The sequence below is a fragment of the Carcharodon carcharias genome, chromosome 16, assembly GCF_017639515.1.
Source record: "Carcharodon carcharias isolate sCarCar2 chromosome 16, sCarCar2.pri, whole genome shotgun sequence".
Classification (NCBI taxonomy): Eukaryota; Metazoa; Chordata; class Chondrichthyes; order Lamniformes; family Lamnidae; genus Carcharodon; species Carcharodon carcharias.
Window position 1 is genome coordinate 52,506,241 of NC_054482.1, and position 25,135 is coordinate 52,531,375.

The 25,135-nt window shown below is 40.1% G+C and overlaps 1 protein-coding gene across 4 annotated transcripts in view; it reads left to right on the forward strand.

Moving 5' to 3' along the window:
- The window catches only part of atg4c (autophagy related 4C, cysteine peptidase), a 71,415-nt gene that overhangs the window by 26,234 nt on the left and 20,046 nt on the right, over window positions 1-25,135 (forward strand). For 3 of the 4 annotated variants that reach the window (XM_041207542.1, XM_041207541.1, XM_041207539.1), the window contains exons 4-8: window positions 496-729; window positions 1,590-1,944; window positions 9,883-9,953; window positions 12,744-12,889; window positions 18,715-18,793. In XM_041207542.1, the coding sequence (XP_041063476.1) occupies window positions 496-729; window positions 1,590-1,944; window positions 9,883-9,953; window positions 12,744-12,889; window positions 18,715-18,793 (885 nt within the window). The remainder of the gene's footprint in view (window positions 1-495; window positions 730-1,589; window positions 1,945-9,882; window positions 9,954-12,743; window positions 12,890-18,714; window positions 18,794-25,135) is intronic. The other variant, XM_041207543.1, reaches the window with a different exon arrangement.

Consider the following 25,135-nt stretch of genomic DNA (forward strand, 5'->3'; position numbering starts at 1 on the left):
CATCAAGTTGCATTGGTGCCAATAGATGTCTAGATAAATCTGAATTGTCACTTACTGAAGAATGTAGCTTCTGCAGGAAGCTGCATGTCAGTGCTGGAGCAACTTGGACATTGTATTATAGAGAGGCGGCCATTTGTGAATCCATACCTCAGAATGAATAAAACCCTTAAGCACAGGGGATATAAAAGGGAGGAATCAGAGAAAATTTGACAGGAGAGGCAGGGAAGTAGTTTGCCATGGTGTTCCCAGATAATGTTGGTTTTGTTATGTACAATATGCTACATGTGCATTAGGGAAGTTTCTAGATAAATAGTACCTGATCCGCAAAGCTAATCAAGCAAGTCTCAAATGTTCATCCATCCTCAGTCTCTACCATTCAAGCCTTGCTTGCACTCCTCTACAGATAGAATTAAACACCATTACTGTGCCTGTCAGTTTATTATAACTAAGCACTTCAGGAACTTTTTTTAATGTTTTGCTCTTTGCGTTTTCCAGGAAGGGATGAGAGTGCATCAGGCTGCATAGATGCAGCTGCAAGCACTGAAACGGTTTTGTGTAATGTGAATCAATTCCGTAAGGACTTCATCACTAGGATCTGGCTAACGTACCGCCGTGAGTTCCCACAGTTAAAAGGGTGCACACTCACAACAGACTGCGGCTGGGGCTGCACGCTGAGATCTGGTCAAATGTTGTTGGCCCAAAGCCTTCTGCTCCACTTTCTTGGGCGAGGTGAGTTTGTTTTGTTCTAATGCAAACCTATATTAGATTTTACATTGCTGGTTTAGTAATTTGTTAAAATGCTTGGTGGCTGAATTCAATGAACCCTACATGTCAGAATGAACCCTAGCTTGATCACTGTTCTGTGCTATGTTAGCTGCCCTGTGTCAGAGTGGTGATGGCATTGCAATATTTGACCATTGAAAGGAAGTCTCAATTGCAAATCGCTATCTGGTGACCTATATTGGAGATACACATGCTTAATACAGCAAATAAAAACAGGATAAGGCTCTGCTATGAAGAATAGCCAACTGGACGATGTACCAGTAGGCACCAGGCTTTTGTGGACCCAACCCCAGGAGAATCAAAGCTTTCAGAACAGGCAAAGAAGGAACAGGGAGGGCATATTCAATGGCAGAGAAGTAGTGTACCATTTATGTCTATCAAAATTAAAAGCCTTAACTCATTTGATTGTAGTGCCAGACATTGTGAACATGCATAAACTTTAATATTTTCTATATTTCTGCACTGCCCCATTATATTCCTTGGCAGAGAGATCAGGTAGATGACCTGATCCGGTACCTCTCCCAGTGCTAATCCCACTCTTGTACTTAGCAAGAATCATTGCACAGCAGTGAGGACTGGGGAACCCAGGCAGACTTTCTCCTATTATCCTAGGGACACTGAGACGAATTGAGGTGCCTCTAATGCAGTGCTGGATAAGATTGACTAACTCAGGACATGGTGACGCTGGGGCACCTGCGTTCTTCCCCGCTGCTGCATCTGTGAAGTATTTACCTGTTGTTCCATTAGGAGAATCTCTATGAATATATTTTTTCAAAGTCTAATTGATGGATCATATTCCCTTGCAGATTGGCTTTGGCCGGATGCACTTCAAATGGTTACTTTAGAATCTGAGCTATTCAAAGCTAAGTCATCAACAATGTCTGATAGTGATGCAGGTTTTACCTTCCTGCCACCTTTAGGAAGACCACTACAGGATATGAGTGAACAGCTGGGTTCATTGGGTAACAAGAAACAAACTCTGAAGTTAAATCCTGTCAATACAGCAAGTGAGGATGAGAAGTTGCATAGGAAAATAATCTCCTGGTTAGCAGACAACCCAGCAGCTATATTTGGAATGCACAGACTGATAGAGCTGGGAGAAAACTCTGGCAAGCGAGCTGGGGATTGGTATGGGCCAGCTGTTGTTGCCCACCTTTTAAGGTGAGTGGACATTACGGTTTTTTTATTGACAAACTTAGTTCAGGACTCTACCAAGGCTTAAAAATGTAGACAAGACAAGTAGAAGAAAGGGAAGAACTGATGGCGCGATAGAGATTCTAGAGTTTTTGGATGCTGGAAATTCAAGTAGCAGATCGCAATGCATCTTGATTATTCTATAGTGAGATTTTAAAGAGGAAAAAGGGGAGCCTGCAGTGGCACATTTGCAGCTTTGAAGAAATAAGAAAAAATGGTTAGAGAAATTACTGTATCAATGAAACAGAGAGGGCGATAAGGAAAGTTGGAAACTAAAGAGGGATCAAAATTTGACCAACTTTTGCTTTATATTCACTATTTTGAGTAAGTTTTCTCTCCTGCTTTGTTGACCTAGCCAGGTCACTACAGCCAAAAGAGCTGGCATATACCATCTGGATGATACTAAGTTGTGTCTCTTCCTTCTGCCTTGCCCTCCTAAAGTGGCTGAATGGAGTAACACTCAAATTTGGATTTATTTGCATGCTGTGGCACTGTGCCCAGTTCAGTTTATTATTGTATTTTATTCCTTTGAACTTTTTTGTAATGTAGCAACTAAGAACCTTGCAGTAATAATTGTAGATGTTTTGATCAATTTGTCATTGGGATGTGGGTGATGCTGGCAAGACTGCATTTATTGCTCAAATTTGTAGTCTTGAGAAGGTGATGGTAGGCCTCCTTGAACTACTACGGTCCTTGCTCCTACAGTGCGGAATTAAAGAATATTGTCTTAGTGACCATGAAGGAACAGCGATTATATATACCCAGATCAGGATAATGTGCAGCTTGGAGTGGAGTTTGGAGGTAATCGTATTTCCATAACATTACGGCTTTGTGCTTTTTGATAGAGGTCACGGGGAGGGATCTGCTGTCACCTTGGTGAATTGCTTCAGTGAATCCTTTAAATAGTATATCCTGCAGCCACAGTGCGACAATGATGGAGGGGATGGATATTCAGTCCACCGTCAGGAGTACTGATCAGGTGGATTGCTCTGATCAGGGTGGCATTGAGTTGCTTGAGTATTGTTGCAGTTTCAACCATCCAGGAGAGCGGTGAGTATTCCATCATGCTCCTGGGTTGAGATTTGTAGATGCCACAGAGGCTTTGAGGGTTCAAGAGGTACGATACTCAACACACATTACCAATCCTCTGCCCTACTCTTGTAAGCACATTATTGAAATGGCTGACTCAGTTAAGCTTCTGGTCACCCCCATGATGTTGATGACAAGGGTGCTTCGAGATGGTGCCTTTGATGCTCAGAAGAGATGTTTGGCCTTTCTCTTGTTTGAGATGGTCATTATGTGACACAAATGTGCCACTTGTCAGCTGCAGTCTGGATGTTGTCCAAGTCCTGCTGTCAGAGCTGGCATGAGCTGTTTCATTATCAAAGGAGTTGTGAATGGAGCCGAGAGCTGGAATTGTCAGTGAAAAAACACACTTCTGGCATTACAATGGCGGGAAAGTCATTGATGAAGCAATTGCTTTGATGAATTACTGCCGTGATATTCAGGGCTGTGATGAGTGTCCTCTGACAACTAAAATAATCCTCTTTTGTGTCAGATATGATACAAACTGCCAGAGGGTTTTTCCTTCAACACCTGTTGACTTTATTTTTACTCGGCTTTGGTTGAATACAGCTTTGCTCATGAGGGCAACTACTCCCACTTCTCTGACCTTCAGCACTTGCATCTATGTCTGGATCAACCTTTGAGTTCTGAAATAAGTGGTTCAGCCTGAACCTGAAGTGACCATTGTTGAGCAGTTTATTGGTGATTTGGTGTTGCTTAATGATCACTTTGATCAGGAGGAGCCTGATAATCGGTGAAGTTAGATTTATCATGGGTTTTTAGCAGCTATTGGCATGCCTGGGCAACTTTCTAGATTGTTGGCTGCAAGCCAGTGTTGTTGTACTGGAACAGCTTGGCAAGGGTGAGGGGCAGCTAGTTCTGGGGTTCAGGTCTTCAACATCACAGGCAGGATGTAGTTCGAGCCAATAGCATTTGCTATTAAAATAGCCCATAGTAATTGTGACTAATTGACAAGATGAGTGACCAATGAACTGCTTGGTAATGAAACTCTTTTGCATTTCAGGTATCCCATGTTAGGATCTTTTCCTTCCCCTTGCACATTGTGTACTCTCACTCCAACAGAACGTCTTGTCTTTTTTTTCCATTTGACAAGAGTCCTTTTCACTCTTAGTGCTTCCCCTGCCCCACCCACCCACCCTATCTCAATAAGATTTGTTCCAATTTTTTCTTCCATCATGTCCCTGAATGGGGTTGGTCTCTCTTTTATCTTTCTTTATCCCTTCCCTTTCTCTCTCTACCCTTGAGCTGGGGAATTCTCTTCCTTTTTCTTGAACAAGTTCATTAGTATCACAAAGATTGGAAAAGACCAATTTGGACCACCAGCTCGAGTTCAAAATAGAATTCAGAATTGGGAAGTTGCTTCAACACTGAGCATTGGAACAGCTCATACATTACTCTCCTCCCTAATCCTCAACAAAATTGCACTCTTCAAAAGTGATCTAAGTGCATTACAACTTTAAAAGATGTAAATTTATTGCGCTGTGTGATATAAATGCCCTGCACAGTTTGAGCCCCACAGGTGCTTTTTATTCATTCAAGGGATGTGGGCACCGCTGGCTAGGCCAGCATTTCATTGCCCATCCCTAATTGCCCTTGTTCAGAGGGCATTTAAGAGTCAACCACATTGCTATTGATCTGGAGTCACATGTAGGCCAAATGAAGTAAGGACGACAAATTTCCTACCCTAAAGGGACATTAGTGAACATTAGTGGCTTTTTATAACAATCACCAATGGTTTCATAGTCATCATTAGACTTTTAATTCCAGATTTTTATTGAATTCAGATTCCACCATCTGCCACGGCAGGATTCAAACCCAGGTCCCCAGAGCATTACCCTGGATCTCTGGAATACTAGTCCAACAACAATACCACTATGCCATTGCCCTCCCCACTTTGAATAGGTCTGGATTGGTCTAAGGGCCTAGCCCCACTTGCAGTGATTGGAGGAAGGTGTGTCTCCATTGGGGCAAAATTGGTGATTTTTAAAAGAAATAGCAGCACTTGATTTTTTTCTTTTAACATTGACACTATATAGCACAAAGTAAATCTACTACATTTTCCTTCCATTTGAGCGTCCATCACATGAGCATACGAATTAGGAGCAGGAGTAGGCTCCTCATGCCTGTTCTGCCATTCAGTAACATCATGGCTGCTCTGAATGTAACCTCAACCCCACATTCTGCCTACCCCGATAACCTTTCACCCCCTTATTAATCAAGAAATTATCTAGCTCTGCCTTAAAACTATCCAAAGACTGTGCTTCCACTGCTTTATGAGCAAGAACGTTCCAAAGACTCTCAACCCTCTGAGAGAAAAAATTTCTCCTCACCTCTGTCTTAAATGAGCGACCCCTTATTTTTAAACAGTGACCCCTAGTTCTAGATTTTCCCACAAGAGGAAACATTCTGTCTACATCTGTCCTGTCAAGACCCTTCAGAATCTTAAATGTTTCAGTAAAGTCGCCTCTTACTTTTCTCAATCCCAGTGGATACAAGCCTTACCTGCCCAGCCTTTCCTCATATGACAACCTGCCCATTCCCGGTATTAGTTTAGTAAACCTTCTGTGAACTGCTTCTAACATGTTTACTTTTTCTTTAAATGAGGAGACCAGTACTGTACACAATACTCCAGGTGTGATCTCACCAATGCCTGTACAAGTCAAGCATAACTTCCCTACTTTTGTAGTCAATTCCCCTCACAATAAATGATAACATTCTATTAGCTTTCCTAATTACCTGTTGTACCTGCATACTAACCTTTTGTGATTCATGCGCTAGGATACCCAGATCCCCCTGAATCTCAGCACTTCAACCTCTCACCATCTAGGTAATAAACTTTTTTATTCTTCCTGCCAAAATGAACAATTTCATATTTACCCACATTATACTACATTTGCCAGATCTTTTCCCACTCAATTAACCTGTCTATGTCACTTCCTCACCTCCTTACGTCCTCTTCACAATTTACTTTCCCACCTATCTTTGTGTCTTCAGCAAATTTAGCAACCATTCCTTTGGTCTCTTCATCCAAGTTATTTCTGTTAACCAAAAAAAGTTGAGGCATCAGCACTGATCCCTGAGGCATATCACTCATCACGTCCTTCCAACCAGAAAAAGACCCGTTTATGCCAACTCTCTGCTTCTTGTTAGGCTGCCAATCTTTTATCCAATATGTTACCTCCTACACCATGAGCTTTTATTTTCTGAAATAACCTTTGATGTGGCACTTTATCAAATGCATTCTGGAAATCTAAGTACAGTACATCCACTCGTTCTCCTTTAACCACAGCACATGTGACTCCTTTAAAGGACTCCAATAGATTGGTTAAACTTGATTTTCTTTTTACAAAACCATGTTGACTCTGCCTGATTGCCTTGAATTTTTCTAAGTGCCCTTCTTTAACACCTTTAATAATAGCTTCTAACATTTTCCCTATGACAGATATTAGGCTAACTGGCCTATAGTTTCCTGCTTTCTGTCTCCCTCCCTTTTTGAGTAAAGGAGTTATATTTGCTATTTTCCAAACTAATGGAACTTTCCCTGAATCTAGGGAATTTTGGAAAATTAAAACCAATGCATCAAATATTTCAATAGCCACCTCTTTCAAGGCCTTAGGGTGAAGTCCATCCGGACTTGGCGATTTGTTGGCCCACAGCCTCATCTACTCAGTAACTCTTCATTGGTGATTGTAATTTTCACAAGTTCCTCGCTCTCTTCCATTTCCTGATTTACAGCTATTTCTGGGATGTTACTTGTGCCTTCTAAAGTGAAGATTGCCTGCCACCTCCCTACTTTCCATTATCAATTCCCCAGACACACTTTCTATCGGACCAACACTCACTTTGTTAACTTTTCTTATTTAAATACCTATAGAAACTCTTAATATCCATCTTTAAATTACTAGCTAGCTTTCTCTCATTCTTTAATTTTTCCCTCCTTATTAAACTTTTTGTCAATGTTTGCTGTTCTTTATATTCTTTTCAATCTTCTGACCTGCCACTTGCCATTGCATAATCATATGCTTTTTCTTTTAAGTTTGATACTGTCTTTAAATTTTTTAATTAACCTATGATGGGCCCTCCCCTTGGAATTTTTCTTTCTCATTGGAATGTACATGTTCTGCGTATTCTGAAATATCCCTTTAAACGTCTGCCACTGAACTTCCATTGGCATATCCCTTAACCTCATTTGCCAGTTATCTTCCTTTTTGCTTGCCCCACTTGGATGGCTTCATGTACCACGGTGTCATAGTCAGTTGGCCCATCCACCCTGCAGCCCCTGCTCTCATCCAAACAAGCTGAGAGAACCTCAAATCTATTAGACAATTGCAAAGGCTCACTCCTGCCCTCTGGGTCCCCTTATCTGCCTCACTCGCAGTCACACCCTCCTGTCCCTGGCCACTGACCAAATCAGAAAACCCTACCCTAAGTGGTGTGACTGCCTCCTGGTATAAAGTTATAAAAACAAAAAACTGCGGATGCTGGAAATCCAAAACAAAAGCAGAATTACCTGGAAAAACTCAGCAGGTCTGGCAGCATCGGCGGAGAAGAAAAGAGTTGACGTTTCGAGTCCTCATGACCCTTTGACAGAACTAGGTGAATCCCAGGAAGGGGTGAAATATAAAATATAAGCTGGTTTAAGGTGGTGATTTTGGGGGGGCGGGGGGTGGGGGGGTGTGGTTGTAGGCAAAAGCAGTGATAGAAGCAGATCATCAAAAGATGTCACAGACAGCAGAACAAAAGAACACATAGGTGTCGAAGTTGGTGATATTATCTAAATGAATGTGCTAATTAAGAATGGATGGTAGGGCGCTCAATGTATAGCTCGTTTAGATAATATCACCAACTTCGACACCTATGTGTTCTTTTGTTCTGCTGTCTGTGACATCTTTTGATGATCTGCTTCTATCACTGCTTTTGCCTACAACCACACCCCCCCCCCCCCCAAATCACCACCTTAAACCAGCTTATATTTTATATTTCACCCCTTCCTGGGATTCACCTAGTTCTGTCGAAGGGTCATGAGGACTCGAAACGTCAACTCTTTTCTGCTCCGCCGATGCTGCCAGACCTGCTGAGTTTTTCCAGGTAATTCTGTTTTTGTCCTGGTATAAAGTATCCAGTTAACTTTCCCGCTCCCTGAAGTGTTGCATAATCTGCAGCTCAGCCTCCAGCTCAATGACTCTGAGCTGCAGTTCCTTGAGCAGCAAATACCTACTGCAGATATGTTTCCCCCGGATCACAGTTTTATCCAGGAGCTCCCACATGCTGCAGCCTTGACACACCAGCTGACCTGCCATCCTTGATGTGTTTTAAATAATTACTTAATTATATTAATCATTTATGTTGCTTTCTGACATATGTTATTAACCTTATGACCAAGTTATGTAGTAGTTTAAACCTTAGGAATAGAATAGAACTTACCAGTTATTCACCAAACAGCTAGTAGTAGAGCAAGAACCAATTTCTATTGGGTGAAAAAAATAGAGAGGAAACAAACGACTCCTCCCCTCTTCACCGAACTCCCCTCTCAACAAACTCCAAGGCTAGAGTTTTACACCCCGCAGGTGGGCACTTGTCCGACCCGTCTGGCCTCAAAATAGCGTGAGATGTTGTCGGGCGAATGTTCGGATGTCATCGCACACTTGTGTGATACCTTGCTTGGCGGGTGAGCGTGGCAATCAGAAGCGCATCAGCTGACAATTAAGCCCATTAAGGAGGAAATTGAAAGCAATTTTTTTGTGGCCCATCCATTTTTACAGCTGGCGGACGAGCCATTCGGCCATGAGGGCTTTACGTCTTTGCTCAAACCTCGACCCAGGGTGGGGTGAAATCTCTGTGGGGAAATAAAATAAAAAGAGATATTTGGGGACTTTTTTTTAATGAGGCATCCTTTCAGGTGCTTGATCGTGCTGCATGGACATATTTTGCAGCATTTTTGTTGTTTCATTTATTCTATGGAAGTATGCAGCTCCCTGAGGCAGCTGTCTGTCTTCAGGGAGCTCACTGGAAATGCTCACCAGCACCCACAGTGACGTTGGCATCCCCCCCCGCTCCCCCCCCCCAACCCCCGGCAGTGCTGAGCCTTTCTCAGTGCGTGTTTCACGCTGGCTGGCCATTAATTGCGTGAAATCGCAGTCGGGAGCCTGTTCCTGTCTGCTCCTGGGCCCGACAAGCGAAAAATTCAGGCCCAAATCTTCAGTTATTTAGCTGCACTCCGTTTTATCATAGTATTAAGAATTTTAAAAGTTCTTCTTTGAGAACTGCTTGAAAATTAACCAGTAGGGAGACTGAGTGATGATACAGATTGTCATACTTTGATCTACTGCTTAGGCTTTAAAACCAATCTCAATCTGATGTATTATAAGGATCCTGTGAGAAAATGACTGATCTCATTACAGATTCCAAATCAATATTAAACTGGTAAGCTCACTCAGAAAGGCTGTAAAGATGAGGAAAATAGGGAAAAAACATAGTGGTCCAAGAGAGTGTGCTTGTTTGACGTTGGGGTTACGGTACATTTTGGAGCAGAGCTTTTTAACTAAGCATCTAATGATACTATAACTATAAATTCTTGATGTTGAAATAGGGTTCCAGAAATGGAAAAGAACTAACAGTTTGAGTGCAAAAAAATGCACTTTAAATAAAAAAAAGTTGCTCGAATTGCTGCACAATATAGATGCATTGTACTCTGACCTTGGATCTTTTCCTTACAGTAAAAATTCAGCTGTTTTGAGTTTTTATAAAATAAAATCAGTCCAATTCAATTAGCATTGATTTCAAGGTGACTGTCTAAATCTATTTAAATCCATTGTTTAGGAGAGCGGTGGAAGATGCAGTGGAGCCCGAGCTGCAAGGAATAACAGTTTACGTTGCTCAGGACTGTACGGGTGAGTGACACGGTATGGTAATGAGAAAAACTGACTGGGCATCTTGCCCAGTTCTGCCAGTCATCTGAAATTGATGATGCCAGGCAGTGTTTAACATTATTGAACATAACTCATGTCTGATGTGTTAAGCCAATGCTTTTGTGTTCTACATGAGGGTAATTTTAATCATTTTTTTAATACTTTCACTTCAAAATGAAGATCAGGGGGGTCGTGGCTGCATATTCAGTCTTGTATAAACAATGTCATTGTTTTAGTAAACTATGACACCCATTTTCACTTAGTGTAAAAATCAAAAATGCTTGAATCAATGGTCAATCAGCATCTGAAATAGAAAGTAAAAAACAAGTTAACGATTAGTTGGAATCATGCAACTGGAGAGCTTCATGATTGAAATAAAGAGAGGAGAATAAAAAATCTAGGCTACCGATGTGGTGATGCATTTTAATTACTTGTAAATTTATAAATTCATGTACAGTATTTACATCTTAGAAACATGGTACAAAGGGCTATATGCTTAAAAATGTCAACTCAAACAGGCATGTAAAAGGCAAAAGAAAGACAACAGACTTGGTTTTAACCTAACTCACCTGATGAGAGTAAGTTGGTTTGTGTCAGATCCTCAGTTTACACCCAACCCGCATGAAATCAGGTGGGGTGTAAATTGAGCATCCAAACTAAACTCTGCTAGTTAGGATAAAATCAGTGCTAAAAAGGTGAGTGCATTCTGTTTGTTCCAAACTTCCACCATTTATAATCTTTTTCCTCTATTTTAACTGACTGTTTAATTGCAATTGGCTTAGCCTTTTCATAAATGTTAAAAAATGCATTTTTATTCATTGAAATGTGTTTATTGCTTCTTAGTATTCTGTACTTCAAAGGTTATTATGGAAAATAAAAGCACATGGTGTAAAGGGTAACATATTAGCATGGGTAGAAGATTGGCTGGCTAGCAGAGAGTATGCATAAATGGGTCTTTTTCGGATTGGCAGGATGTGACGAATGGAATCCCACAGGGGTCTGTGCTCAACTTTTTATGATTTACATCAATGACTTAGATGGTAGCTAAATTTGCAGATGACACAAAGATAAGTAGGAAAGTATGTTGTGAAGAGAACATGAGATTGCAGATAGATATAGATAGGATGAGTGAGTGGGCAAAGATCTGGCAAATGGAGTTTAATGTGGGAATATGTGAAATTGTTCACTTTGGCAGGAAGAACAAAAAAGCAGAGTATTACTTAAATGGAGAACGGCTGCATAACTCTGAGGTGCAGAAGGATCTAGGTGTTCTAGTACATGAGTCTCAAAAAGATAGTATGCAGGTACAGCAAGTAATTAAGAAGGCTAATGGAATGCTATCCTTTATTACAAGAGGAATTGGGCATAAAAGTAAGAATATTATGCTTCAGTTACACAGGGCGTTGGTGAGACCGCACCTCGAATACTTTCTGCAGCTTTGGTCTCCTTATTTAAGGAGGGATGTAAATGCATTGGAGGCGGTTCAGAGGAGGTTTACTAGATTGATACCTGGAATGAGTGGGTTGTCGTATGAGGAAAGGTTGGACAGACTAGGCTTGTTTCCACTGGAGTTTAGAAGAGTGAGGGGTGATTTGATTGAAGTATAAAAGATCCTGAATGGCCTTGACAAGGAGGACGTTGAGAGGATGTTTCCTCTTGTGAGTGAGTCCAGGACTAGGGGGCACTGTTTTAAAATTAGAGGTCCCCCTTTTAGAACAGAGGTGAGGAGAATTTTTTGCTCTTCAAAATGTTGTGCGACTTTGGAACTGTGCCTCAGAAGGCTGCGGAGGCGGGGGTCATTGAATATTTTTAAGGCGGAGGTAGATGGATCCTTTTTCGGCAAGGGAATCAAAGGTTATCGAGGGTAGATCGGAATGTGGAAATCAAAACACAAGAAGATCAAATATGATCTTATTGAATGACGGAGCAGGCTCGAGGGGTTGAATGGTCCACTCCTGTTCCTATTTCTTATGTTCTTATGTAGAATCATAAGGTGATGGACTGAAATATGTCACTACTTAATATTTATGAATTATGCATTTCTAATCCTGTAATATATTTGAACAGTTGTGGTAGCACCTGTGATGTTACTTCAGTTTATAAATTGTCTAATGTATTACGGATAAAACGTCTTACATGAAAGAACTTTGGTGAAGTCTCAACCTGGGCCCACAGTACAAAACTAGCTTTAATTTGGCATAGGTTGACTCAAAAATTGGCAACCTCCCTCAGGGCTACAAGATTGTTGGTGTGTTAAAAGGTAAAATATTTCTCAAATTCTGAAGAAAGGCTGAGATGCATAACGGTAGACCAGCAGAAGCTTTCTTTGAATTTAATTATATAGAATATGCTATTTGTATTTATATTATTTTCAAAAAGATAATAGAATAATTTTTACATCACTGAAATCTGATATAACCATTTTTAGTTGTGAAGACCAAAACCGAGTCCAAAGTCAGTGACTAAGTAAAATAAGTTATTTTTATTAATGAGAAACTGAGATGAAAGCCTGAGAGCCATTGTGAGGACATCATCATAGTTGAAAAGAGTGAAACTATTAAATAAGTGTGTCCATTAAGCTTGGGTTTCTAAAGCCTGAAGTATATCAGACTAAAGGAGATGACACAAATTCACTGTCCTGAGAGAGAATAAATTGGAATAGGAGGAAAGGGAATAGAAGGCACAGGGGAAAGGAAGAACATGTAGAAAAGCACATTTGGACTTTTGGAAGAATAAAACTTTTATTAAAGTGTTACTCAATGTCTTTTTCAGTTTATATTGCTGATGTAATAGAAAAACACTTGCAAGCTATTGGATCTGGAATACCCAAGTCATCAGACAAGAGAGCTGTTGTTATCCTAATACCAGTAAGACTTGGAGGGGAGAAGGTCAACCCCGAGTACAAAGAGATTGTAAAGGTAATGGTGATGGAACCTCTTACTTTAGGATCTGTCATTCTGTGGTGTTTTATAAATCCTTTTCTCATCTTAATTTCAAATCCTTCCATTTTCCAAAAGGACTCATATTAGATCACCAATGATGAGGATTTATGAAGAAAAATTCATTTAAAATCCATTCTGTGCTGCTTGGTTTTAGTCTGAGATGGAAGGGCAATTGGGATGCTGCAATAAGCCTTGGTATCTCTGGCCAAGGAGGGGTAGAAAAGTTAGTCAACTTCCTGTTGCTGATTATTCTCCAGTAATTCTGCCGAGTACTGTGTGTGTGTACGCATCTAATGAAAACAATATTCACCTTGATTGTTGCACCATCCACGGTTACATAGCTTGTAACACTGTGTCGCACCTCTCGTAAATAATTTCAATTTGAGTAAGATACTGGAGAATGGTTGGCACTGAAACAGGAAGTAGTGAGGAGATGGATAGAATGAAGGGCAAATAAACTACCAGGGTATTGATGTTTAAAGGTAATCAGATTGGTGGGAGTCAGGTGTTGGAAGGCCAATAAATATAAGCATACCATCTTGACCTCCAATTTTTGCATCACTTGAACTCAGTCAGTTGAAAGGCCTTTACTCTAATCATTTTACAACATGATATTGTGTAATTTTACTGAAGCAACTGTATCCAGACCAAGGTATTGTGAAATAATTTATAATTAATCGCCTAAATAAATACATGCTTTGCTGACCAGATTGGTATCCACGTATTGCAGGGGCTGCTGAGCTTACTTATTGTCAGCGAGCACTTTATGGTTTTTATTTAATGTTCACGTCAAAGATTGATTTGTTAATCTCTAGACTCTGTGTTTCTCAATAGTTTAAAACCAGTCATTAAAGTCACTTTTCAGGCAATACCATTTTCTTTAGGCCTGCTGGTGGTGAGGCAAATGGACTGAGGTACAACATTGTTAAATGGGCAAGCTGCTTCTGGTGGTGAACAGGTGCTGACAGTTCATCTAAATAATGTAAACAAGACCCAAAGCTCATGTTCCAGCTGACCTCCAACCTCCCAGTTGGGACACATACATTGAGGTGAAAACCATAATCTATTCCTAGGATATTCACTTCTTGCTGGGCTGCAGTTCCATAGCAGAAGGTGACTTCACCACCTTGGCCAAATGGCTGTTGCTTAATTGTGCCTGTAGTTTGGAATGCAAGGTGAATCACAACCAATTCTGCCCTTGGTGTCGATGCACCCACATTTCCAACAGAGATTCTTTGATAGAATTAAGAAGGGGAAACTCCTCAGCTCACTAACTCTGAGACAAATTATAATACATCCTCTGTTATTCCAGCTGAGTTTAACCTGTTTAGCATTGACTTGGAATTGAATCTAGGACATTTCTTTGTTTGGCCCAGCTTCTGAGCATGGGTACATGCTTATTTTGTATTTTTACTGAAACTAGTTGCAACATTTTCTAAACCATTAAGGCATCATTGAATCGTCCTATAAGAATATTGTCTTTTTCTGTGTTAAAAGCCTCTTGAACCACACCATAAATTACCCTTTCCTGTGGCCTTGAATTTATCCACATGATAAGCTTTTATTGCACTTCACTTAACATGTGAAAAGTATGCTAACTAAGCATGCTTAACTGGGCAGGTAATAAATACTTTTGAGTATTTCCAGGGTCAAGGCTGCTTCGTCATTTAAAAAATACACTGTTTCTATGTTCATTGTAGGGAGTTATCTATAAATGAAAGTCAAGGCCAACAGCTGAGTAACATTTGTGTTCTTGTGATCAGTGGAGATATTTGGTTTGAATATTTATAAATCCCTTAATTTGTAAAAAAAAAAATCAATTCTGGTTAAAAAAAAATTTGAAGCTTCCTGATGGCTCAGTGGATAACTGAATTTTCCAATATATTAATGACCCATTCAGATCAGTAGAGTCCCAGATTCCTAAATTAGCTAGTATCTATCAGAGTATTTCCCCCTGTTAAGAGGGGAAAAGTTAGCTAGGGTACCTGCTCCTGATGTATTACAATCACCCTCAGTAGGAAACTGAGTACATCAGATAAGGGTAAAATCAGGCTTGGCAGAGGTGCCCTCTGTAAAACCTGCCAACTTTTCAGGAACAGGCACAACAAATTTGTTTGGATTGATGTTGGATGAAATACAGCGCTTGTGGAGCCATACTTCAGTATAAGTCCAAGTGTAACACTGCTGTTCTAGAAAGGAGGAAGAGAGAAAATGGAACTACAGGTCACTTAGCCTGACATCAGTCATTGGGAAAACGAAATATATTAATTAGGAAGTCCTAACAATGCATTAGAAAAGCATTGTATGATCAGAACAAGTCAACATGGTTTTACAAAAGGGAAACCCTGTTTGACAAACTCAGAGTATTTTGAGGATCTAACTACTGTAGATCATGGCATATAAGGCGACCCCGTTTTTCAGTCCCAAAAATCATGCTTTTGCATATACTCAGTGTATAAGTCAACTCTCCTTTCAGCTGCGAAATGCTATACTCGCAGTAGTAGTCGGCCTCAATTTTTCACCCCAGAAATGCAAGTTTTACTTACCTTATACTGTGAGTCAGCACATGGGATCAAGCAGGAATACAAGCTGTGCTACGAAGAAGATGCACGGAAGTTTAAGATATGCCCATAGAGGGCAAACCGTGCATGGCATGGTGAATGATAAATAGAAATGGGTCCTCCAGCAAAACAAATGAAGTATGAAGCTGCTTTCAGGCTAAAAGTTATAACATTTGCTTACTCATCAAATAACTGCTGCAGCGAGGGGATTCGGTTTTAATGACAAACTGGCGTGAGAATGGAAGAAGAATGAATCTGCCCTGAAGGAGATGCTGAAATCCAAATGTGCCATCGGGACAGGAACCAGCCACTGGCCTGATCTTGAGAACAAGGAATTGGTCCTTGAAAATCATTGGAATGGCTACAACTTATCCAGAAATGCAATGCCTATATACGCACTTAAGTGGGCCAAATCAAACTCCAAGTCCAGCAAAGATTTCAAACCAACAGCTAGTTGGTGTGGCTGCTTTATCGAACAAAACATTCTGGTGTGGCAGCAGAAGACCAAGGTTGCTCAGAGAATACCAAAAGACCTCGAAATTAAAATTGTCAGTTTTCAGTGGCTCATCATCAGACGTAGGCAAAAACACAAGTACCCATTATGTCACATCAGCAACATGGATGAAACACCCGTGAATTTTGATATGCCCAGCAGCCAAACTGTGGAGTGGAGAGGTTCAAAAACAGTTCTAATGAAAGTGGCAGGATATGAGAAGACAAGATTCACAGAGGTACTAGCCCGCATGGCTGACAGAATGAAATTAAATCCTATGGTAATCTTCAAATGTAAAACAATGCCGAACATCAAGAACCCTGTTGAGGTTATTGTGCATCTCCATAGCAATGGTTGAATGGATGAAGATGGAGTGAAGTTATGGATTGATAATGTGTGGAATAGGTATCCAAATGGCCTATATTAAGAATGCAGCTTCTTATTGTAGGACATGTTCAGATCCCATATAATCAATGAGATCAAGAGGTGTCTGTGAAGAAATAACACCCACATTGCAGTTATCAGGTGTCTAACATTTGTAGTTCAACCTTAGGATGTATGCCTCAACAAGCCATTCAAGGATTATGTTTGCATCAAGTGGAATAGCTAGATGGCTGACAGAGAAAAAAATCTTTACAAAGAGTGGAAATCTGTGTGCTACCCACTTGATGTTTTGTGTGGTTTCGTTATCAAATTGTGGGATACTAGTGTCATCAGATCATTTTTAAAAATGCGGAATATCAAAATTCATTGGATGGAGAGGAAAGTGATTTGTTGTGAGAGATGATTCTGAAAGCAAAAGCAACACATTTCTATCTGAGCCAGAGTGGAATCCTTACAATGATGCCATAGCCAAAGTGACTCAGAATAGTGCAGCCTGGTTTATATCTCCTGATTCCATCAAATGCACTGGAAATAAAAATTGGGAGAGATTTGCACTTTGCGTCGGATGCCAAAGACAATGAATGTGACAGTTTTAAAATGCTTTGATTGTGGCTTAAGGTATCTTTGTGAAATTAATTAATTCAACAAACCATGCCAAATTAATTTAGTATGAATTACTGGTGCTTTTTTCACATTTCAAAATGGCGACCACCTGCACCAACACTGGCGATTTGCATTTTATGCTTAGCGAATAAGTTTTTGGAAGGCTTTTTAGAGACCCCAAAGCTCGATTTTGACACCACGATCTACGGTAGTAGAATAGATAAAGGGAAACCGGAAGATGCGGTATTTAGATTTCGAATAGGCATTTGATAATGTTCCACACAAAACGCCAATGCACAAGATAAGGGGTCATGGAGTTTGGGGTGATATATTGGCATGATTAGAGGATTGGTTAATGGACAGAGAGTAGCGATAAATGTGACATTTTCAAGTAGGCTGGCTGTGACAAGTGGAGTGCCACTAGGATCAATGCTATAGGCCTCAACTATTTACGACCTATATTAGTAACTTGGATGAAGAGATGGACAGTAACGTATCTAAGTTTGCTACTGATAAAAAAGTGAGGTAGAATGTAAGCCGTGAGGAGGACAGAGAGAATCCATATAAGAATTTAGACAGGCTAGGTGAGTGGGCAGCAAGGTGGCAGATGAATATAATTTGGGGAAATGTGAGGTTATTCACTTTGGTTGTAGGAACAGAAAAACAGAATATGTTTTAAAAGGCATGAAACTTGTAAATGTTTATGTTCAGAGAGACTTGGGTATGTTCAACAAGGAAAACACAAAGTATGCAGATACAGTAAGAAATTAGGAAGGCAAATAGCATGTTAGCCTTTATTGCAAGGGGAATGGAGTAAAAGAATAAAGAAGTATTGCTACAATTGTCCAGGGCTTTGATGAGCATTCATTCTGGCAGCATCCATGGAAAGAGAAACAGAATTAACATTCTGAGTCCATATGACTCTTCTCCAGAGCTGAAGAGAGTAGAAATATGATGGATTTTAAGCTGGGGAAAAAATTGGATTAATAAAGGCATCAAGGTGGAGGAGAAAGTTCATGATCTGAAGTTGCTGAACTTGATGTTAAGTCCAGAAGGCTGTAAAGTGCCCAATCGGAAAATGGGGCGCAGTTCCTCCAGTTTGCGTTGGGCTTCCCTGGAACACTGCAGCAGGCCAAAGACAGACATATGGGCATGAGAGCAAGATGGTGAGTTGAAATGGCAAGCAGCAGGAATGTCTGGGTCAAACTTATGGACTGAGTGAAGGTGTTCTGCAAAGTGGTCACCCAGCCTGTGCTTAGTCTCTCTAATGTAGAGGATGCTGCAATGGGAGCAGCGAATATAGTGCTGCTTCACCTGAAAGAAGTGAAAGAAGGAAGACATGTCAGAAGCCCTGTTTTGGAAGGTAATCATCAGAACAGATGTGACGGAGGCAAAGGAACTGGGAGAATGGGATGGAGTTCTTACAGAAAGCTGGGTGTGAGGAGCTGTAGTCGAGGTAGTTGTGGGGTTTTGGTGGGCTTGTAATGAATATTGGTGGACAGTCCATCACCAGAAATGGCCAAGGAGCGAGAGGCCAAGGAAGGGAAGGGAAGTGTCGGAGATGGACCATGTGAAGGTGAGAGAGGATGGAAATTGGAAGCAAAATCGATAATTTTTTCCAGATCCAGACAAGAGCATGAAGCGGCACTGATGCAGTTATCGTTTAGCAGAAAAGAAGGAAAAAAAAGTGTTTGGTAATATTGGCATGAGTTGGAAAAAGCTGAATCTACCCTATCACACTTTCACTTTTTTTTGAATAGGGGATCTTGAGTCTTGAGTTCTGCGTTGGAATTATTGGTGGAAAACCAAAACAGTCTTTCTACTTTGTAGGATTCCAAGGTTCGTGCATTTTACTTAATGTGATATTTTTCTGTAAATACTTAGCAATATAATTATAGATTTTGCCCTTCCCATCTTTGTGTTAAGACAGTATTTTTGAATTGTCTAATATTAGGACATTGTCGGTGATGGGGTTACGTTTAGATGAGGTTTTTATATTAACTTTGTTATTTTAACTGTCTTTGCTGATGTTTTATTTTTGCAAGAGTGTGGGTTCTAATATACTAAATAAAGTGACAACATGAGACTATTCACTTCTTAAAATAACAAAATGTACCTCATTAGTTTGCTTTTGTTTCAGTGTTGCAAACTGGAGAGATGTTATCTATTGTCCTGAAGGATAAGAGGATAGAATATCCAAATGTAATTTCTGACATAATATCATGCAAAAATGCCAACTTTTTGTAATATGTTTTGATGTGAATTGAATTATCATTGTGCACATAATTTAGTGCAATATTCTTTAATAACTTTGCACAGTGCTTCTAAGCAGCTTATAAAATAAAGTTAATTTTAATATACAAAATTATAATATCAAGATAAATAACTTTTTCAGATTTAATGCAACCAAAAAGACTAATGTTAAGACCTAATACCCTGTAAATGATTTTATTCAGAAGAGTGTACTCTTCCTTCGGAGCCCACTGACAACCGTACTTATAAAATAGCAGTATCTTTCTGTTTAAGATTGAGAAATGTGTTAAATAGTAATTGGTCCTCTCCACAGCCATGTTAATCCTGAATTTTTTGGCATGAATTATTTGAAAAGTGGCTTTTGAATCAATTGACAATATTTTTCCAATTTGCTCTTGCCTCCAAAAAAGATAAAAGGTTAACAAAAATATTAAGCAAGAACAAAGTGACATTAAAGTTTTTTTTTAATTAGAAAATCTAAAAAGTAAGAAAAAAGGTTGATGGGGTGCATACAGATAAAGGATATATGTTGTTTTAATCTTGAATCTTTTTAGAGTTAATTTTAATACAGTTTAGCATTAAAATTCTAACTGTACCCATGTTTAGCCTGCGAGCACTGGCAATCTAGCTCATGAATTTCAAGCAACTTGTGTTTTTCTTTATATTTCTTACTTCCTGGTTTGTCCTGTTCAAACTTTTTTAGGTTTGTACAAAGTTGTTTCTATCACTGCTGCTTGATTAATGGGTAAATCTAAATCACAACACCAAGGTCTATTACTAACAGCAGTTTGATATTTGCACAGATTAATGGAAACATGAGTTTAAACATTGTGTTCATGTCCGAACCAAAATAATTCTCAAATATTGGGCACTCCTGCTGTAATGGCTTTCCCAATGGCTTAACAAGTTTATCCAATAGTAACTGAGGCACACAGGCCAGGAATGTTCCTGGGCTGTGTTAAATTAGCTGGCACAAGGATGCTAAAATTGGCCTCCGTGCTCTTGGATTAAGGAGGAGAAAAACATCCAAATCACTGATTAAAGCTGTAACTCCTAGAAATGGGAATAGTTAGAAATAGCCTGAAGGGCTAATGAGGTAACTTTGTTGTGTTTTCCCTATAATCAAATAGCCTGCTGATACTCGTTCTCATTACATATGAATAATACCTGTTTAAGTGAATCACCAGAGAATACCAACATCTCTGGAATTCCGACAAGGAGTAAAGGACATCAGGAAAGGATGATTGAAAATTATGGAAAAATAATTTTAAAAATTTCAGAAATAAGACAATTTTTGGCACTTAGGAAGCTGTACTAGCGTCATATTAGTGCTTGATTCAGAGTTATAACAACAAGAAATTGAATTCATAAATATGGTAATCTGTAGGCTTGTAGTAGGAAGAATGGCCATCAAAGCTGTAAATATCCACCTGGTTCATTCTGTTAATATGTGGCGGAATCATAATGCTCTCTGAAGTGACCCAGCATGACATTCAGTCTTAAACAATCACTATAGAATAAAATCATTAGAGAAATGTTGAATGCACCTGTTGGCAATGATAAGGATGAGACTCCAGCAATCCCAGCTCAGTCAACCCTGCAAAATCCTCTTCACTAACATGTGGTGCCTGTGTTGGGAGAATTGTCTAGTCGGGCAATTGACTGACAGTCATACTCAAAATCCTATCTATAAGCAAAAGCCCCAAACTCTGCCATTACCATCACTGGTATACAGTTAGCACAGTGGCATACAGTTGAGTAGGCTTACCAAATACATATGATGATTACTGCCTATAAGCCTCTACTTCTCCGTGCCCCCGACCAACCCCCACAATCCTCCGCTCCACTCACTTGACAATTCCGGTACTGCTTTATATTGTACCTGAAGGTTATGGCTGTCGAACTGGGATTGCATCAGGTGGTGAAGGAACTTAGCTTACTTCAACCTCATCAGCCTGTCTATAGTAGCACTGGCAGGAATGACCACCATGCAGTCCTTATCCTTGTAAAGACAAAAGGCTCATCTTCACAGTGAGGACACCTACCATTCTGCAGTGTGACACTATTGCTGTGTTAAGTGGTGCAGACTAAGGACGCATTTAGCAGTCCAGAACTCAACATCCATGCAAGAGCAGAATTGTGATCACAATCTGCAACATCCTGGGCCTACATACCCCTCACTCCTCCCATTAACTTCCCAGTTGAAGACCAACCCTTGCTCAGTCAAGAGTGTATAAGGATATATCAGGAGCTCTGTCATGTTGTGGCTTCCAAAAGTATGTGCATGTCCCACAACATGTACCAAGAAGGACAAGAACGTGAATGTCATGTAAGCACCAGCTTCTCCAAGTTCCACCCCAAGTTAGAGTGTCCTGTCTTGACCAAATATAGCTGTTGCTTCATTATTGCTGGGTCATTATCTCAGAATTTCTGAATTAATCCTATCAGCAGAAGGGTGTAGTGGTTCAAAGAGAAGCCCCATCAACCTTTTAGGGTAGTCAGAGATGAGTAAAAAAAGGAACCTTACTTAAGTTTCAAAGATATTGATGTGTAAATATGTATTACGATCCATCAATATTTTAACAAGATATAATTTGAAATCATGAATAGCCAACTCAGCTTACAAAGGAAGTACTTTTTTGAGGAAATAACTAAAATAGTTGACAGGCGAATGTCTATTGATGTCGTTTTTATGAACTCCCAGAAGACATTTGATATGGTTTCACGTTAAGAGACTTTTTAAAATTCGCTCATGGGATGTGGGCATCGCTGGCTAGGCCAGCATTTATTGCCCGTCCCTAATTGCCTTTGAGAAGGTGCTGGTGTGCTTCTTGAACCACTGTACTCCATGTTTTGTAGGAACACCCATCTTGTTAAAAATAAAGTTCCAAGATTTTAATCCAGCAATAATGAAGGAACAGTGATACATTTCCAAGTCAGGATGGTGTGTAACTTGGAGGTGGTGGTGCTCCCATGCCTCTGCCGCCTTGCTCTTCTAGGTGGCAAAGTTCTTGGGTTTGGAACGTGCTGTCAAAGGAGGCTTCGTAAGTGCTGCAGTGCACCTTGTAGATGGTATACTGCTGCTACTGTTTGTCGCTGGCGGAGGGAGTGAATGTTTAAGATGGTGGATGGGGTGCCAATCAGGCGGGCTCTTTGTCCTGGATGGTTTTGAGCTTCTTGAGTGTTTTGGAGCTGCACTCACCCAGAGAAGTGGAAAGTATTCCATTACACTGACTTGTCCCTTGTAGATGGTGGACAGGCGGTGAGTTACTCTCCACAGAATTCCCAGCCTATGACCTGCTCTTGTAGCCACAGTATTTATATGGCTGGTTGATTTCAGTTTCTTGTCAATGGTAACCCCAGGATGTTGATAACGGGGGGATTCAGTGATGGTAATGCCTTTGGATGTCAAGGAAAGATGGTTAGATTCTCTTTTGTTGGAGATGTTCATTGTCTGGCACTTGTGTGGTGTGAATGTTACTTGCCATTTATCAGCCCAAGCCTGAATGTTGTCCAGGTCCTGCTGCATATGGACACAGACAGCTTCAGTGTCTGAGGAATTGCAAATGGTGCTGAACATTGTGCAGTCATCCATGAACATCCTCACTTCTGACCTTATAATGGAGGAAAGACTATGAACTAAAATTAAAGCTCATGGAATTAAAGGCAAATTATTGACCTGGTTAGGTGATTGGTTAGATGGTAGGGTAACGAGATTATGCTTAATAGGTATGTACTTGAATTGAAAGGAAGTGATTAGTGTTGTCCCATAAGGATCCATGCTGGTTCCTCAACTTTTCACTATACTTGTGAATGACTTCGATCACACAATAGTCAGCCATATGTTCAACAGAAGATACTGGAAGCGCTCAGCAGGTCTGACAGCATCTGTGGAGAAGGGAACAGATCTAAAGTTGCAGGTTAATGAACATTCATCATTGACCTAAAACATCAACTCTTTTCCTCTCTCCCTGATGTTACCAGACCTGCTGCATATTTCCAGCATTTTTGGTTTTATTTCAGATTTCAAGCATTGCAGTTTTGGCTTTTGGAACCTGATATCTAAGTTTGCCACTGACAAAAAGATTGGTGGTATAAGAAATAGTGCAATGGAAGCATAAAATCATAAAGAGATGATGATTGATTAAGTGATTGGGCAGAACAATGGCAAATGGACTCATTGCAGTTAAGTGTGAGGTCATCCATTTTGGAGCAAAAAAGGATGAATCTGAGGATTATTCTAAATAGCGAAAAGCTAGGAACATTGACGATCCAAAGAGATCCATGTGCATAGATCACTAAAATGTAGCAGTCAGGTATAAAATATAATTAAAAAGGCTGTTGGAATGTTAGCCTTTTTGACTAGAGCACTAGAATAGAAGGTGGAGTGTTTTTTTTGTTACACTTTACAATGGCCTAGTTAGACTTTAACTGGAAGGATAGAAAAGCAGCATTATTTAAATGGAGAGAGACTGCAGAACTGTATGGTACAGAGGGATCTGGATGTTGTGGTACTTGAATCCCAAAAAATTAGTACAGCAAATGATTAGGTTGGCAAGTGGAATGTTGTCATTTGTTGCAAGGGGAATAGAATATAAAAGTAGGGAAGTTTTGCTGCAGTTGTACAGGGCATTGGTGAGACCACATCTAGAGAACTGTGTACAGTTTTGGTGGTCTTAAGAAAAGACATAATTGCATTAGAAGCAGTTCAGAGAAGGTTCACTTGACTGATTGGTGGGATGAAGGAGTTATGAGAACAGGTTGGGCCTATATCCATTGGAGTTTAGAAGAAGGGGAGGTAGTCTTATTGATACATATAAAATCCTGTGGGGATGTGGATGCCGAAAGGATGTTTCCCGTTGTGGGAAAGACTAGAGTGAGAGAAACAGTTTAAGAATAAGGGGTCTCCAATTTAAGACTGAGATGAAGAGAAATTATTTCTCTCTGATGGTCGTGAGCCTGTGGAATTCTCTTCCTCAGAGAGCAGTGGAGGCAGAGTCATTGAATATGTTTAGGGCTGAGATAGATAGATTCTTGACTAACAAGGGAGCCAAAGGATATAGGGGGTAGACAGGATAGTAGAGACCACAATCAGATTAGCCATGATCTTATTAATTGGCAGAGCAGACTCAAGAGTCCAAATTGCCTGATTCATTTGTTAACCATCTTATCTACCTGTCTTGCTACATTCTGGGATCTGTGGTCATGCATGCCAATGTCCCTGTGCTCCTCGACACTTCTCAGTATCATTTTACTATTTATTGTGTATTTCCTTGCCTTGCTTCCCCAGCCCAAACGTATTATCCCCCATTTGTTCAGATTGAATACTATTAGTCACTTTTCTGCCCACCTGACCAGTTCATTAGTCATTCTGTACTCTGCAGCTTTCTCCCTTACTATCAAATACGTGGCCAATTTTTGTATTATCTGCAAACTTCTTAATCATGCCTCTTACATTTGAGTTTGAATCATTGATATGCACCACAAAAAGCAAGGGATCTAGTATTGACCCCTGTAGAACCCATTTGAAGCAGCCTTCTAGTCATAAAATCAGCTGTTGAGCATTGCCATTTGTTTCCCACTTTCCCAATTTTGAATCCATATAGAAAATGTTGGAAATACACAGCAGTTAGCTTTTTAGGCCTGTGACCTTTCATCAAAATTATCTTGGACCTGAAAAGTTAACTGTGTTTTTCTCTCCACAGATGATGTCAAGTATAATCAGTATTTCCGGCTTTTTCTACTTTTTATTTCAGAGTTCCAGCATCTAAGGTGTTTTGCAGTTTTGGATCCAATTTTTACTTTTCTAATCAGTCTGCCATTTGCAACCTTGTCAAATGCCTTCTAAAATCTAGACTATATAAAATGCGTTACCCTCATCATCCTCCCTTCTTACCTCAAAATATTCAATCACGTTGGTCAAACATG